Consider the following 14,983-nt stretch of genomic DNA (forward strand, 5'->3'; position numbering starts at 1 on the left):
TCCGTCCATTACTCTCATTTTCTGCCGCTGAAACACTAATCCATGCATTCATCACATCCAGACTCGACTATTGCAACAGCATCCTTTACGGCACATCATCCAAAGTCCTTAATAAACTTCAATACATCCAAAACTCTGCTGCACGCCTCCTTACCCACACCCGAATACGCGAACACATCACCCCTGTCCTGCAAAATCTCCACTGGCTCCCTGTCCCTCACCGTATCCAATTCAAAATCCTTCTCCTCACACATAAAGCCCTTAACCACCAGACCCCCTCCTACCTCACGGCTCTCCTTCACCCTCACACTCCTGCACGCAGCCTCCGTTCCTCAAAAGCCAACCTTCTATCTCCCCCTCTTAGAACCAAGCACCGAACCTGAGGGGACAGAGCCTTCTCCATAGCTGCCCCCTCTCCGTTTGGAACTTACTCCCCACACACATTCAACACTGCACCGACCCTCCTACTTTCAAATCACTTATCAAAACTCACCTCTTTAAACAAGCTTTTAATGTATGATTGTGATGTATTTTCTGTTTTCTGTAGTTTACCTTTATGTCGTTATCTTTATTGTTGTTATCTTTATGATTTGTGTGTAATGCTGCAATGTCCGTTAGTCTGTCCTTCTGTGCTATTCTTTATGTTTTAACCATTGTAAAGTGTCTTTGAGTTTTTAAAAGCGCTTATAAATAAAATGCATTATTATTATTATTATTATTATTATTAATATGAAAGAGCATAAAAACACACCAGAATATAAGAATTTAAGCTTTTGACCCTGAACATTTCCTGGGGTATCAGGGAGCCGGTAGCCTTTTGGTTATTGCCCGCGCCCCATGTACCGAGGCTGTAGTCCTCCAAGCGGGCGTCTCAGGTTCAAATCTGACCTGTAGCCCCTTTCCCCACTCTCTCTCTCTCTCTCTCTCTCTCTCTCACTCTCTCTACCTTTTGACTACTGTCTTGGCTCTCAAATAAAGGATAAAAGGCATAAAATAAATCACAAGAACAAAAAATCCTGGGTGGATTCTGTTTCAGCCTTGATCCTTTTTTGACATTGGTGGCATCGACTCGTGTTTCTTTTGCACTGCTTCCATGTCTTATGTAAAAGCACTTTGCAGCCTGATGAAGAGTGCCAAACAAATCGACTTTGTCTTGAGGAGAGAGACTCAAGGCTTCCTCAGACGCTTGCTTGCATAACCACTACTTTTTCAACCCATGTGTAGGAGGTCAGGTTGTATTGTGGGTAATGCTGGGGGGGCTGGTTATGTTAAAAGAAGAGCCTGTTTTATGACTCTGCTTGGCTTTGCTTTTACAACTGCTTAAGTTGTACTGAAGGATTTAATCACTAATTCAGTGCACTTTAAACTCTCTTTAAAAATGTGTTGTTGTTGTTGTTTTTGTAAAACTCTTGACGGGAGGGAATCAGTGAGTGAAAGAACCTCCACCGTCGGCACAAACACAACAGCACAACTTGCCGGCGTCTTTCTGTCTGCTTCATTTTCTGCTGCTAACTCCGGGGTTGAAATGTGATTTGCTCTCCGATTAGATTAAATCCTTCAGCTGATGAGTAAATTCTATTTTGCAGTGAACGAGATACGAGAGGAGGGAAACATTAGCTTCATGACGGTTATCCTCAATCAATTGAACTATAATTTATTTAGTCGTGTGGATAAGTGAAAACCTGTTTGGAGAATTGTCGCTTTGAAACCAGAGAAAGTCCTCAGCAGGCCCACTGTAACTAAGCATGCACAGATCCAGATCCAGATCTGTCTCCATCTTAGGACACTAAGACACTCCGCTTTTTTTCATTGAATCCTTATCTGCATCGTTTGATGATCTGTAACCACACTTCTTGTTTAGCCAGTGGCTCCAGAAAAGCTCCTAAAAAGACATGAAATGGCATTTATTCATGCTTGTGTGTCCATAAATAACATGAGGCCTGAGGGGGGATAAGCTACCTTGTTAGTTATGCAGCTAGCAGCAGATGAATCTAAATATCAATGCCCTGCTGGAAAGAAAACAGAAAGAAAAACAATAGCCAGCCGCACGCAGCAATCAAAACAACGAAGCTGTAGCTTATTCTCTCAAATGTTAACTTTTTATTATTATCAACACACGGACGGACACGACTGATCGACATCATTGTGGACTTTAGAGAGATACAAGTGGCACATTGATCCGTCTCGATGTGAAGGAGAAGCGCTGCAGTGATTCATCTTGATCAGTTCTAATAAAAAATATCAAACACTTTCTTGCTTTCTGTTCTTTCTTTTGGGTCAAACCTTTTGTATAGAACTGTATGTTTGACCAAGAAAAAAAGCTATTTAAGATGTTACTTTGTGCTGTGGGAATTTATGGATGAACATTTCTTTCAACTTTCTGACATTTTTAAGTACTGGAAGTTACAACTATCCCTAAGGCCCGTACTGAATTGGGCAAAAAGGGCTTTCAAGTATGCAGCTCCCTCTTTTTAGAACCATTTGCTCTAAATCTTCGAGAGCCAGTTCCCTCGGATGTTTTTAAAGGACTTCTTAATGATCTGGAGGTGATCATGTCTGGCTGTAGATGACTCATATTGCCCCTTTCTGATCCCTTGTTGATGAGGATTTATGACACATGTTTATTAAATTTTGTGATTCCTTGATTTATGTTTATTATTAAGTGTTTTATGCCTGACACCCAGTTAGTTTTGCTGCTGCCTGTCTGGGCCAGTGCGCTCTTGTAAAGAAAAATCTTAATCCCAATGAGACTTTTCCTGGTTAAATAAAGGTAAAAAAAGGAAAAGAGAAATATCCCTACAGCTCTCCCGTAGAGCATCATCACAAACCGCAGCACAGTGTGAAATGGAAAACTACAGAATACATCACTGATTGCCCGCTCCGTTTGAGACTGTGCAGCACAAGTGGTGTCTGCTGAGGAGCATGCAGCATAGTCAGGGACGCCATCCTAAACACAGCAGACTGTTTAACTGTGTCCACTATAGGAGGCTGCACGAAGGCTTACCAAGCAGCAAGCTCAGGCGCGCACAACACTGCAGTTCCTCAAATCTCCACTCGAGGCTGACTCCAAAAGACAACGAAACCATTGGATCCTGTATCAAAATGTCAAGTTCTACAGCAGAAAGAAACATGTGTTCAACAACAAACAATTAATCTGTTTTTGACGTTATGAAGGCTGCAAGTCATGCACACATTTGCATAAAATTTGGGCATGTCTGAGTTAGGTGACAGGTGAGTTTGTTGTAGCCGTGTGTCAGGAGGCTTAAGGCCCACCTCAGCTCCCCCTCTGTGCCTCAATCCAGCTGGATGAAGAGCGAGGTAAAAGATAACATTTCCAATATGGCGGCTGCCCTCGTTGACCTTCAAAACGGCCAGAAACGTTGTCCATTTTTAGGCAGTATGTTGTTGATAAAAAGCAAAATGGCTGATGTTGCCAATGAAGTAATATTGTTTTGATGGCTTTGTGCAGAAAACAACATGGCTTCCTGGACTATGTTGGAGTAAATGAAGTGCAGCGTTGAGTTGCAGAGAGATGGTGAAGGCTAGAGTGACATGCAAAGTAACTCAAACTGATTATTTCTTCCTGACTCTGGTGTGTATCAGGTTTGGGAAAACTGTTTTAAGTTCAAATTCATGTTGTATTTTCAATCTCTGCAGCTCACGTTTAGTAAGCACGATTTGTACTGCAATGTAATTTGTAGGAGAAATGTTAAGTGTGATGTAATCACCAGAAACACCTCTCTGTCATTAGCCACACCTGACTGCAGCCTCCTCCGTCTATGTAAGGCTTATAAACTATATATATATAAGTCTAACAAACGTTAAGTATTGGCTGTAGGGCAGCCTGAGGACTACACATGGTGAATAATCCTTATGTAGAAGGAGTAAGATTAGCAGGGAGTAAAAGCCTTCCTCCTCCTCTGTTGTGTGTCATGCTGGCTCGTTGTATTTCCAGTGTTTCAGCAGAATGTTCTCGTAGCTTTTGGACAGGGTCAGGTCAGCTCGTCACTTGTTTCTGATGCATCAGCAGAATGCTAAAGGTTCACTGGGGCCTCCTTTGAAAAGAGAGATCTTTGGCCTTTTGCTCTGTGATGTCAGCTCCTTTGACTGACGTAAAGTGTGTAAAGAAACTGCTCGGCTGCGTTATTTTGTCCCTCCACAGAGTCTCATTCAAACACGTCCAGCTCTCCACGTCCAGCTCTGTCTGTCCCTGAACACGTCTCCTCTCAGGCCTCGTACTTCCCTCCAACTCCCCACGCCTCACACCTCATAACCATCCATATAAGTGCTCTCGTACTCTCTCACCTTTCCGCATCAACAGACTCCCCCTCATATCTTCACATCAATGATGTATTCAGGGAGATAACAGAGACAGGATGTCGCTGCTTCCAGCAAAGCTTTTTTTCAATATGATAATTTCCATAGGCCTCAATACCTAAATATAACTTTCACACTGCCTTTTTGTTTTTTGAAGTGTGAACTTTGTGTCTTCACATACATGACATGATGACTCTAAATGGTGCTTCTTTTCTCTTTTAGACTTGCATAAAGTTTAAAGTCTTTGAACATGACCTTGCGCAGAGCGTCAGTAACAGCTGCACTCGCTGGTCTCTGCAGCCCTCAGACACATTTATCTCTTACATGGCCAGGTGCCATCAGCTCACCTGCCCTGCATGGCAGCATCAATGTCAGATCAATGTCAGCTGCTCTGCCCCCTCTGACTGCAGCAACCGCCGGTCAGCTGTAACATTTAGTTGATATGTGTAAAATGTTGTTGTTTATTGGAACCCATCCTGCATCACTCCTCACCAACATTCAGACTCACATCGTCAGGGAAACAACTCCAAAACCATATAGCATGCAAACTAAGGACATTTGGAGCTCCTGCTGCTCATTTAGCCACCACAGGTGCTCACAATGTGCATCATGGTAAAGCTCCTTTTGTCAAATTTTGACAACTTCAATAAAAACTAATATCTATTTTGAAACGATACAATCTCTACAAACCGTACCCAAGCTTTAAAAAGCTACAGATCTTCAGTCATTTTGAACTGAAATCTGCCTTCAAGAGAGAGAGAGAGAGCACCAGACAAAATCCTGCACACTGTCTAAACTGCACAAATAAATTGGTCCCTAATGTTGCTGCCAACATATTTTTGCAATTTAGACAATGTGTAGGAATTGGCCTGTACTTTTTAAATAAAGCAATACATTTTTTTTGTTGGATTTTTGTTACCATGGTATTAGAACCAGTATTTTTATCGTTAGATTTTTCTAAGTTTAAAGTTTTGGCATCTTGACAACCTTAGATTTTAGTAATTGATCTTTTGCCGTGTGTTCTTAATTGGCTGAAATGTTGAATGTCTCAGAAGAAAGTTTGTGGGGATTCACTGAGAAAGGGTTACAGTTGCTAATATTCCTGCTATCATGTGAAGGTGTAGCTCACATGGCATATAGCTCTGATGATATTAAAACACGTCCAATAAGTTGTCTCTGCTCTGTGCAGTTTGCTCTGGTTTGTGTCTGAATGTGGAGAAATGTTAATCTGCACTGTACTGGAGCTGCATGCTCATGGTGACAGAGCTTCTGTCCACATAAAGATGATGAGCTAGAGCAGGAGGGGGAACAAGTTTATTCTGTGTACAGACAAAAAAAAAAGTGATATGAGGTTCACTGTTTCAAACAAAGCGTCCTGCCTGAATGGAGCAGAAAGAACAATTCAAAGGAAAAAACCCACTCAGATCATTGTGCTTAATGGCTCCAGAGCGTTTCCACACGTGGATGAAATGTGGAGCTGCTGACAGCCCGGACTGATTCAACCCCTGGTTATATTAATATCGTCAGTCACATTTACAGACTGTATTTACAGATCATTTAAGTTTCAGTCATACAGAAGTGGGATTGTATACTTGATCAGCTTTTTATAAATAGTGCGGCGCAGTTACCACCAACTCTTAACGGTCTCTCTAACTGTGCGGCTGTTATAGCATCGTTGTTCATGAATTAGACACTTAAATAATAACTGCATGATGGTTCATTTAAATACACACAAACAGTAGCAGTGCACAGAGACGATGTTTGCTCAGCAGCACAGTGAGGGGGGCATAAACCCTTTGTGTGGGTTTTTCTGAATTAGACGCAGTCTTTTTGACTAATTTGCACAGGTTTCCCCAGTGATAGTGACAGGGGTTTCCGGGGGGTCTATTCCCTGCTGCTGGGTGTATATGGATAAAAGGGATTGGTAATGTTTTTGCTAGAAAACCTGAATGAACTTGATCAACAGTCTATTAATATCCTGCCTCCTAGTCAGAGAATAGAGTCACATTAAACAAAGGTCAAACCTCACTCAGTGAAAGCGCTCCACAGAGGCTTTTTTAGAGTGTACTGCATGAAGGCTAATCTCTCAGGGACTTTTCTTTATGTGAAAGTTATACAGCTGATGTCAAGTGTGCCCTCAGCGGCTGAATGCAGCATACAGAGAGACAGAGAGAGAGAGAGAGAGAGAGAGAGCAGAATCTGTGAGGAGGCACAAAGAGAGGAGGTGATTAAGTGAGCTTAGACGGCTCATCAGCCTGCGCTGCCTCTACACACGCTGACCTCTTTTTAAGTTTTACTACTGAAACCTCAGACAGTCTCTGTCACTCTTTCAGTGGCACAGATATTCAGTATTTCACTCCCATCTTTGTGTCTTTGATTCTATTTTTGTGTTTTCTCATAATCTTGTTTGAGCCTTTTGCACATCTTCAATCTGTTGCACTGCTCTCTCTCTCATCAAAAGTTTGTTTTAATAACACTTTTTTTACACTTGCTATCTATAAGTCGTTGTATCTTACTGGGAACAGAACACATAAAGAAGCAGTTTCATTACACGCCAGGAGATCGCAAAGGTCGGCTACATACAGTCTGTGGTCTTGCGCTGGTCGCAGGGAATAAACGTCATCACCCCCCCTCCCACTCGCTTACTGTACATCTTCCTGTATATTCTGTATTTTGAAGCAGAATCTAAAGAGTTAAAAACACATTTTGCTTTTCAATTGAATTTGGTCAGCTGAATCTGCAACAAGTTAATGTTCTCAAACCATAAAACTGGATACTGTTACACTTCGGTTTAACATGTGAGCTATAAATACATTAGAATGGTTAAATATGTTTCCGTTGAACAGAACCGTGCTAGCTTTTAAACCACAGACTGTATGAAACATGGATGTCGTGTCAGTGACTTCACCTATTGGTTTCTGACGGGGGTGTTTTGAAGACTGAGGTGTTGCCATCATATTGCAAATGCTGACTCTTCCTAACTTTATATGAACGTGGAAACAGGCTAAGAGATGGAGCTGAGCTGGGCCTTTAGCCTACTGACAAACAGCTACACTCCACGAGCACGCAGTCTGCTCAGCCATTCCTGTAATTATGAATAACTCTTATCCTTCATAAAATCAAATAAGTTATTAAAAAATCTGCCTCGGTACAGTGTGTGCCAATATAGACCTGAGCTATTCAAATCAAACTTGTTCTTTATACCAGGCTGTGAACATGTTAATGTCTGCTGTAAAAACTGGCTTTTTTAAATGGGTGTGTATGTGACTTCCAGCTGCTTCTGCAGCCAGCCTGTAGTTTTGTCCACACCGGAGGTTGCTACTTGTTTTTTTTAACCCCCTATTTGAGTCTTCATACTAAACTTAGCTAAGCCCCTGCTGGCTGCGCTGTTATTTTCAGTGTGTAGACAAGAGAGTGGGATCAAAAGACAACAGGAAAAGAGAAAAGCAGATTTCCCCACAAACAGCGTCAAAGACATCTTGTCATGGTGAATGAAGGGTGCAAAGGAGAGCCTGACTGACTACTGTCAGTCTTTGAGAGATATACTTGTGTTGTGTTGATATTTAAGCTTACTGCTTGCACTTGCATGAACACTCTTTAACTGAATATTTAAGGCAGATAGGTGGTCTGGGTGAAGGTGACATCTGGGGTGCAAGCTTTGGTCAACAAAGCCTTTAAAAAGAAGCAGATGTTCTCTGGAGGTCAGAGCTTAGGGCAGTGAACACAAGAGCATCTTATATGGAATCTAAGTGGCTTGCTGTGAATTAAGGCTTTTGTAAAGTGTAAAAAAAATCCTCCATGGGGAAGTGTCTACCCATCCTCTCCTGCCCCTCCCTGTCCTCGTCATTGGCTGTCTCAGCGCTCTGATCCGGCTCTGGACCGCCATGGTCAAGGCCTCCAGGAGACGCTAGAGGAGAGAGGTTCTCTACTTTAAACGACTCTGTTGCAAAAGAAACTCTGGGGTTTAGTTACCCTTTAAGATGAACATTTGTCCTGAGTGGATACTTCATTAGGTATTGGGACAGTGTCTTCCAGCTCTATTTTCAGTCATGTGGAGCTAACCATCTACTGTACAGTGTGGCCGCAGTGTGCATGACTGAATTATATATATATACATACACTTATGTGTGCTTACATGTATCCTCTCAGTTAACCGTATAAGAATCCCCAGAGGAGTGGAAAATGTAGGTCATCAGCAGTGAGACACTTTACAATCCTAAGACCCGCCCGCCGACACTCTGCAGTACGCAGAAACTTACCCTGCGGCATCCTGTGTGTTCTTGTCTAACCAGGCAGAAGGTCCGCCTTTCTTGGCTTTTACAGGATTATCTTTATGAGATTTCTGCTTCATTGTTAGAACACTGCAGAGTTTACATATGCACCTGAATGCATAATCTATATCAGTTCAAAAACTAAGTGTATTGATCGGCACTCAAATCGAGGGTAAAATTAAACAATGATCTAGTTTAAATAAGTCTCAGAGCTCCTCAAAACATGTGTGTGAAGTTTCTTGTTCTAAATCCACTCTGATCCTGTATTTGATCATGTCTATAAACCCCTCTATTTCAGCCCTGCTCAGAACAGACTGTTCCTGTGTCTGTACCTTTAAATGTAAATGAGCTGTGTCTGCCCACGCCCCCTCTCTGGAAGGGCTTGGGTGGCTCGGGCTTTCTCGCTCCATGTCCTATTGTTTACGGTGAGAAGGCAGACTCAGAGGGCAGAACAAACATCTTGCTGTGGGAGTGTCACCCACCTGGGGGAGGGGTTACTGCCCTTTGTGATGTCATGAAGGGAACATCGCCAAACGGCCTGTTTGAGCACACATTTTCTGAAAAGTGGAACAGGCAGAAGACGGAGAGGATGGACTTTTCTCATAATTGTAGTCAGACTAGGGAACACATTAGTGTTAGAAAAAACAGTGTAAAGTTTATTTTTCACAATATGTGACCTACATGTTAAGGATTATGGCTCTATTTTAACAGCATCTCACACCAATTTTAGAACATTTTACACTTACGATGGCCGATAGGTGCCAAGGCTCGGCAACAGCTGAAACAACTTATAGTATAGAGATGCTGCACATTCAAAAGCAAAGGCAAACATCCAAAAGCAATGTAACAACGCTGCTGCAAAAGAAACAAACATGCTGCAAATACATGAACAAGTCAAGTTAAAATGTTTTTTTATGAGTGGTCGGTTTTTACTGCGCTGATCAGACAGCAGTTTGATTGACACATCAAATTATTTAACATGTTTCTTTTATTCAAGAAGCGAGATTAAGTCTCAAAAATTGAGCTACAGATGAGCATTCACACTTTGATAACAACCTGGCTGAAACACTGTTATCCTCTTTTTATTTTCCCAGTCTGGACCATCACCCGTTTGTATTCAGAGCCAACACATCCCATCTTCACTATACTACACTGCACTGCTCTTTTCTTTTTTGTCCACACACCCTGAAAATATCAAAAGCTGCATCAGAATGCTCTTAGTTAAGCGATCAAAACCATCTCTAGCATGAATCTTAATGACAATCGTAGAACTTTTGTAGCACACCCTGCAGCTCAATATTTCCTCACAACAAGGCACCAGCCAGCGGGCATTTCTCCACTGAGAAGACGCCTTTAAAACGTCATGTTGATGCTTAAACCTAAGTATTTGAAGAAACGTATTTCTTTAGACCAGATTTCACCAGGAAATCTGCTTCTGTCACAAAAATCATCTTACATTTACAAAGGGCGATTTTCACGATGCATCCCATTTTAATAGCGACTAAACTGATCGTATAAGTGAGCAGCACTTAGTTGTGACCTTGTGCGAATGTGCCACACATACATGACATACAACACAGACCCGTTGTTAATCACAAGGTGTTACAAGGTAATATCAAATATCTCCGCCCTATAAACGAGCAGAAGCAGATGTGTTTTCTTCAGGGAGCTTGTTGAGACAAAATTCATGTATGATATTACATTTCTTGACAGGAAATATTATGAGCTGGCATGAAACGTTCACGGTCCAGAACAGGAGGCCTCTGCAGTGGGACATTAAAACCTCACAGAACATCAGCCAAACTGTGAGGTGAGATAGCCCAAAGAATACATTGAATGCTTGTTCATTCATAGGTCATTAACAATACTTAAGTACAATACCTGCTATCAAACCACCAGACTGCAGAGAAGTATCTTTCTTCAGGCTGTTTAACTCCTTAACTCAATCTAATACAATTCGCCATAGAAAAGCATATCAGTAATGTCTGGAGTATTTGCTGGTTGTGAAATGAATGCTGATTCTTTCATATGCGAGAAAGCCAAACCAATGAGACCATCAGGAAGATGATTTACTATTTTCCAGAGTTATTTTTAAGTCCTCTTACTGGCAACACCGGGTGGGTGTCCAGTGAAGCAGTTTACAACACTCTGCTGAACAATCAGAATGAAAGCAGGAAGAGAGCATTGAATAATACTTAACATCATCAGCCATGAGAGAGAGGTTCAGTTTGTCCACAGGGTCTGCAAAAAATCTCACAAATTGTGATTTCTTTACAGTTAAGCCTGGCAAAAATTTAAAGTATTTTTAAACATTTTACAGATTTTGGAATGTGCTGCCGATGCTTTTCTAGCAAAACGTCTCAGTGACAGATTCATGCACCAACAACCAGTCCTGAACAGTCCTGATCCTCAAAACCGGAAATCTCACTTCATCTCTCACGGCCTATAGCGTGACTTTAGAGAAAACAAACATGGAGGACAACGGGCAGGGATACATAGCATTCGTCGTGTTTGGACTACTGTTTACGGAAAATTCTTGAAGAAGCCCTGGAGAAGGCGTGAAGGTGAGTAAAAATTCAAGTAACAATCCGTCCTTGGTGTTTCCCCCACATTACAGTTGATTGGATCGTCTCTAATAAACATGTAGAATTGTTTAGGATCACTCTGAAGACACCTCATGCCACAGTAACATCTGGCAAGATCATCTTAGAACCATCAAAAAATCAGGACTTGAACAGAACAGACCTGATGATCTTTTGGTGTGGACCCCTCTTAAAGTCAAACAATGTGTGAACATGCTTCAAAATTCTAAACCATCCCTTTAATATCATCTCTTTCATAAAGAGCTCAGGGTCAATGATTCCCTCTATGTGTTTCTGGCATGAAAGTTTTGCCACAACTGTATTTAAGTGAAAACATTCAGCCTCATCCTTCATCATTCATCAATCCTTGTTGAGCCTACCTGTGCTGCTCTGGATGGTTCTCACGGTGGTGGCAGATGTTCTCGGCGGAGAGGAAGGCAGCAGGAGCAACGGCCTCCCTCCCTCTCCTTCGTCCTCCGACGCACATCCCTGATCGATCGCCCTCACGTAGCTGTGGCTCCGCATGCGAAAGCATCCAGGCATGGGCAGGGTGTCCATGGTCTCCATGCTGTCCATGGCAGCCTCCATGGCCTGGGACTGCAACGCATTGTAGACCTGTTCACACACCTGCTCGATCTGCCCATTCAGCTCCAGCTCACTCAGCTGGAGGGGGGAAAGGTGACGACAACAGAGGAAGAGCACACAGAGGGACAAGAGAGGAGACGCCATGAGGGGCATGCTGTGGGAAATGATGAACCTGTAATTTTTTTTGTTGGGTCTGTCACAGAGGAAAGCTTGTTGCCGTTAGAGATAATGAGGTCAATGGAAGTGCCAAACCCTGCGGCTGAAAGATGAAACCAGTGAAGAGATACCAACAAGTGTAGTTCCTTAACCAACCACTAGAGGCAAAACTGAATTAATGCCCATTCATATCTATAAAGAGAGCTACACTTAAAGCAGGAATAAATAGATATTCAAATAAACCCTTAGTCATTCTCTTTAGGCGTTGAGTTGATTAAAGTTAAAGACAGGGCTGCTTTAATTCACAGATTGGCGCTCCTAGATGTCAGCTGATCCAAGCCACTGAATTTTCTCATCATCTTTTGCATCAAATTGTATAAAGACACCTTCCACACTACAAAATCTCTAAGTGCATTTGGCTCATTTTAAGTATAATTACACATAATGTAAGCCACATGCAGCTGACGAGTCCAGATAAACTTCTTATAGAGAAAAAGCTTGAACAGCTTGTGATGAGTAAAATAATTTGCCAATGCAGCGAGCAAACTTGACTTGTGTTTCTTAAAAAATGAGATGTGTGACAGTCACTGCCTCACCTTTTCCCCTCAGGCTTCTACTATCTGGTTTTGTCTCACTTATTAGAAGAATCAGCTATACAGTAGTCCCCTATAGCAAAGGTTGGGAAGTGAGGAAGTTCAGCAGCACAAGTCTCTTGAATTCATGTTTTGATGCCTTTAAAGACTCGTTGGCCAGGATCTCAAGGCAGAGAACACATTTTGGCACACCATGGCCATTCAACTTGCTGCTGTAAAGCCATATTTTACTCATGCATGCTCATACTGACAAGTTTTTAGATGACATTGTTGTATTCTGTAATGTGTTCAGTGTGGTTGCCTGGTGTTCTTTTTCTGAGAGTGAGAGTGGGGAATGACATACAAGAAAGAAGCCACAGGTCGGACGTGAACCCGGGCCGCCCACTTTTCACTTATATTATCTTAAAATAAAATGTTTACCTGAGGTTTTCAATTCTCTTTTTCAAACTGTTGCCTTCATGGCTCCATGGTTTGAGCATTTCACTCCAAATTAAAGATCCTGCTGCATCTAACCACTTACTGCTTCCAAGCAGGGGACACAGCCTTTTTATTTCAAAAGTGAAGCCAGTTGAAAGTGCCTTGCATTCTCTTTTCATAACCAGCAGGAGAAAACCACACGGGTTGCAAAGAGAAGTCTGAGGGCCTGATTTACAAAAAGATTCCACAGCTCAAAGGGTTAAATGCTCCTCTAACTGCGTCGCAGAGCAATCAGTGTCTGTGAGTAGGTGCTGTTTGTGTGTATTTAAATAATCCATCATGCAATCATCTAGGGGACAAGTTGTCTTTTTTCTATGCAAATCAGCCTCATTGCAAAAAGCTTCTCATTCACAAATAGCTACGTCCAGTTTGAGCAAAGCGAAATAAGTCTTATTGAGAGTTGGCAGTAACTGCGCCGCAGTCTTTAAAAGAGATGTCATGCGTTAACTTTCCAGTGATCAGGAAAACAATTTCACCTCCGTCTGCCTCAAATATAAATAAATGATGGGTACATAAAGTCTATTAATTCAACTAGGGTTTCAGCTATGTTGAACATGTAAATATAAAAAAAAAGAAAAGAAAAGCTGTAATTAAAAAAATATATGTAGAAAACAAATAAAATAAATACACAAAATGAGAAAGAAAATTCAATGTCCTTCATTGATTCTTACATGTCCAAAAAGGAGTCCACATGTGTGCAGACTCTCTGAAGCAGTTATGCAGGAGGGTGCAAGTTTTATTTTTTCTGGCTTCGCTGAAAAAGTTCCCCGTCCCGCTGTCCTGGCTCATCGTCTTTATGAGGACAGAACTGAGAGTGCAGCAGCGTAAAGGTGCAGACAGCTTCTCTCCTCAAAACAACAGCCAACTGTACAGAGCAGGAACATTTTTTGAGCGTGTTTGTGCCTGAATATCATTCGAGCTTTATGCTTTGTGAATTAGATCACGAGATGGAGCAGATAGTGGGAGAGAATGATGCGCAGGATCTGAAACTATTAGTGGCAGATTGTATTGAAGTCTACCCAAAATAAGCCTTCTTTGAAGCGGATCTGGTTTCCTTTATTTAATCATTTTATGGCTATGGCAATCGCTAGTTTTAAGTCTTCTTCAGCACAGCGTGATGTTCTTTTGAATTTGTTTGCTTAACTTCAAGGCCATCTGTGATTTACAAGGTGTTACCATGGCGACATGCCAACATAGAGCCAGTTATGTGAATCTACCTTCTTTTCCATAAATGGTCATTTCTGGCACCAAGATGGAGATGAACTTGAGATCACATGGAGGCTTCACGTCAGTTGTACACAAAGCAGTCGGTGACTTTATGGTTGCTATTCCTTTTTTTAATACAGTCTATAAACCAGAACCAACCAACAAACTAGTTGGTTCATGGAATTATAATTCTACCCTTTACCAAAGTTTAAGCCTTACTTTTTATTTCATTTATTTATTTAACCTTTAAATAACCAGGAAATAAAAACTCATTGAGATTCAAATGTTCTTTTCCTCGAGTCCTCACCAAGACAGGAAGCAGCATTGTCTGACAAACAACGAGCAGCGACACATACAAACATAATAATATAACATATTACACGTTACATTTGTCATTAATGATTTCAGAATTTCAGGTTGAATAAAACAGAAAGTCACAGATGAGCTATATCAGCCAAGAACATATGCAGGGTGCAGATTGTCTGTATTTATCTTTTGGATTTCACAGAGTATGATACAAATTTGAATTATGAAGGATCAGATTCAGAAAGAAGATTTATTGTCGCATAAATGATTTTGACCTTCCATGCTACCTACTCCTGCAGGTGAAGGATGTTCCTTGTTGGTCGGTAATCACAATAGTCGAGCTTATCTTTGATTCCACTCCTCAAGTTATCGACTTTGAAAGTGTCTTCAATATGTACTCAAAATGAAACCCTTCCAGTAATGGATGGATCTCAATGGCAAGACCAAACATTCTGTGAAAGGAATTTTACGGGGTTTAATGGTTGGATCC

The 14,983-nt window shown here is 41.6% G+C and overlaps 1 protein-coding gene across 4 annotated transcripts in view; it reads right to left on the reverse strand.

Annotated features, from left to right (window-relative positions):
• Positions 1 to 14,983, reverse strand: part of dlgap1a (discs, large (Drosophila) homolog-associated protein 1a) — a 109,775-nt gene that overhangs the window by 25,308 nt on the left and 69,484 nt on the right. For all 4 annotated transcript variants that reach the window (XM_065953722.1, XM_065953721.1, XM_020650723.3 and 1 more), the window contains exon 6: positions 11,551 to 11,833. In XM_065953722.1, the coding sequence (XP_065809794.1) occupies positions 11,551 to 11,833 (283 nt within the window). The remainder of the gene's footprint in view (positions 1 to 11,550; positions 11,834 to 14,983) is intronic.

The sequence above is a fragment of the Labrus bergylta genome, chromosome 4 (assembly GCF_963930695.1).
Source record: "Labrus bergylta chromosome 4, fLabBer1.1, whole genome shotgun sequence".
NCBI classification, from domain to species: Eukaryota; Metazoa; Chordata; class Actinopteri; order Labriformes; family Labridae; genus Labrus; species Labrus bergylta.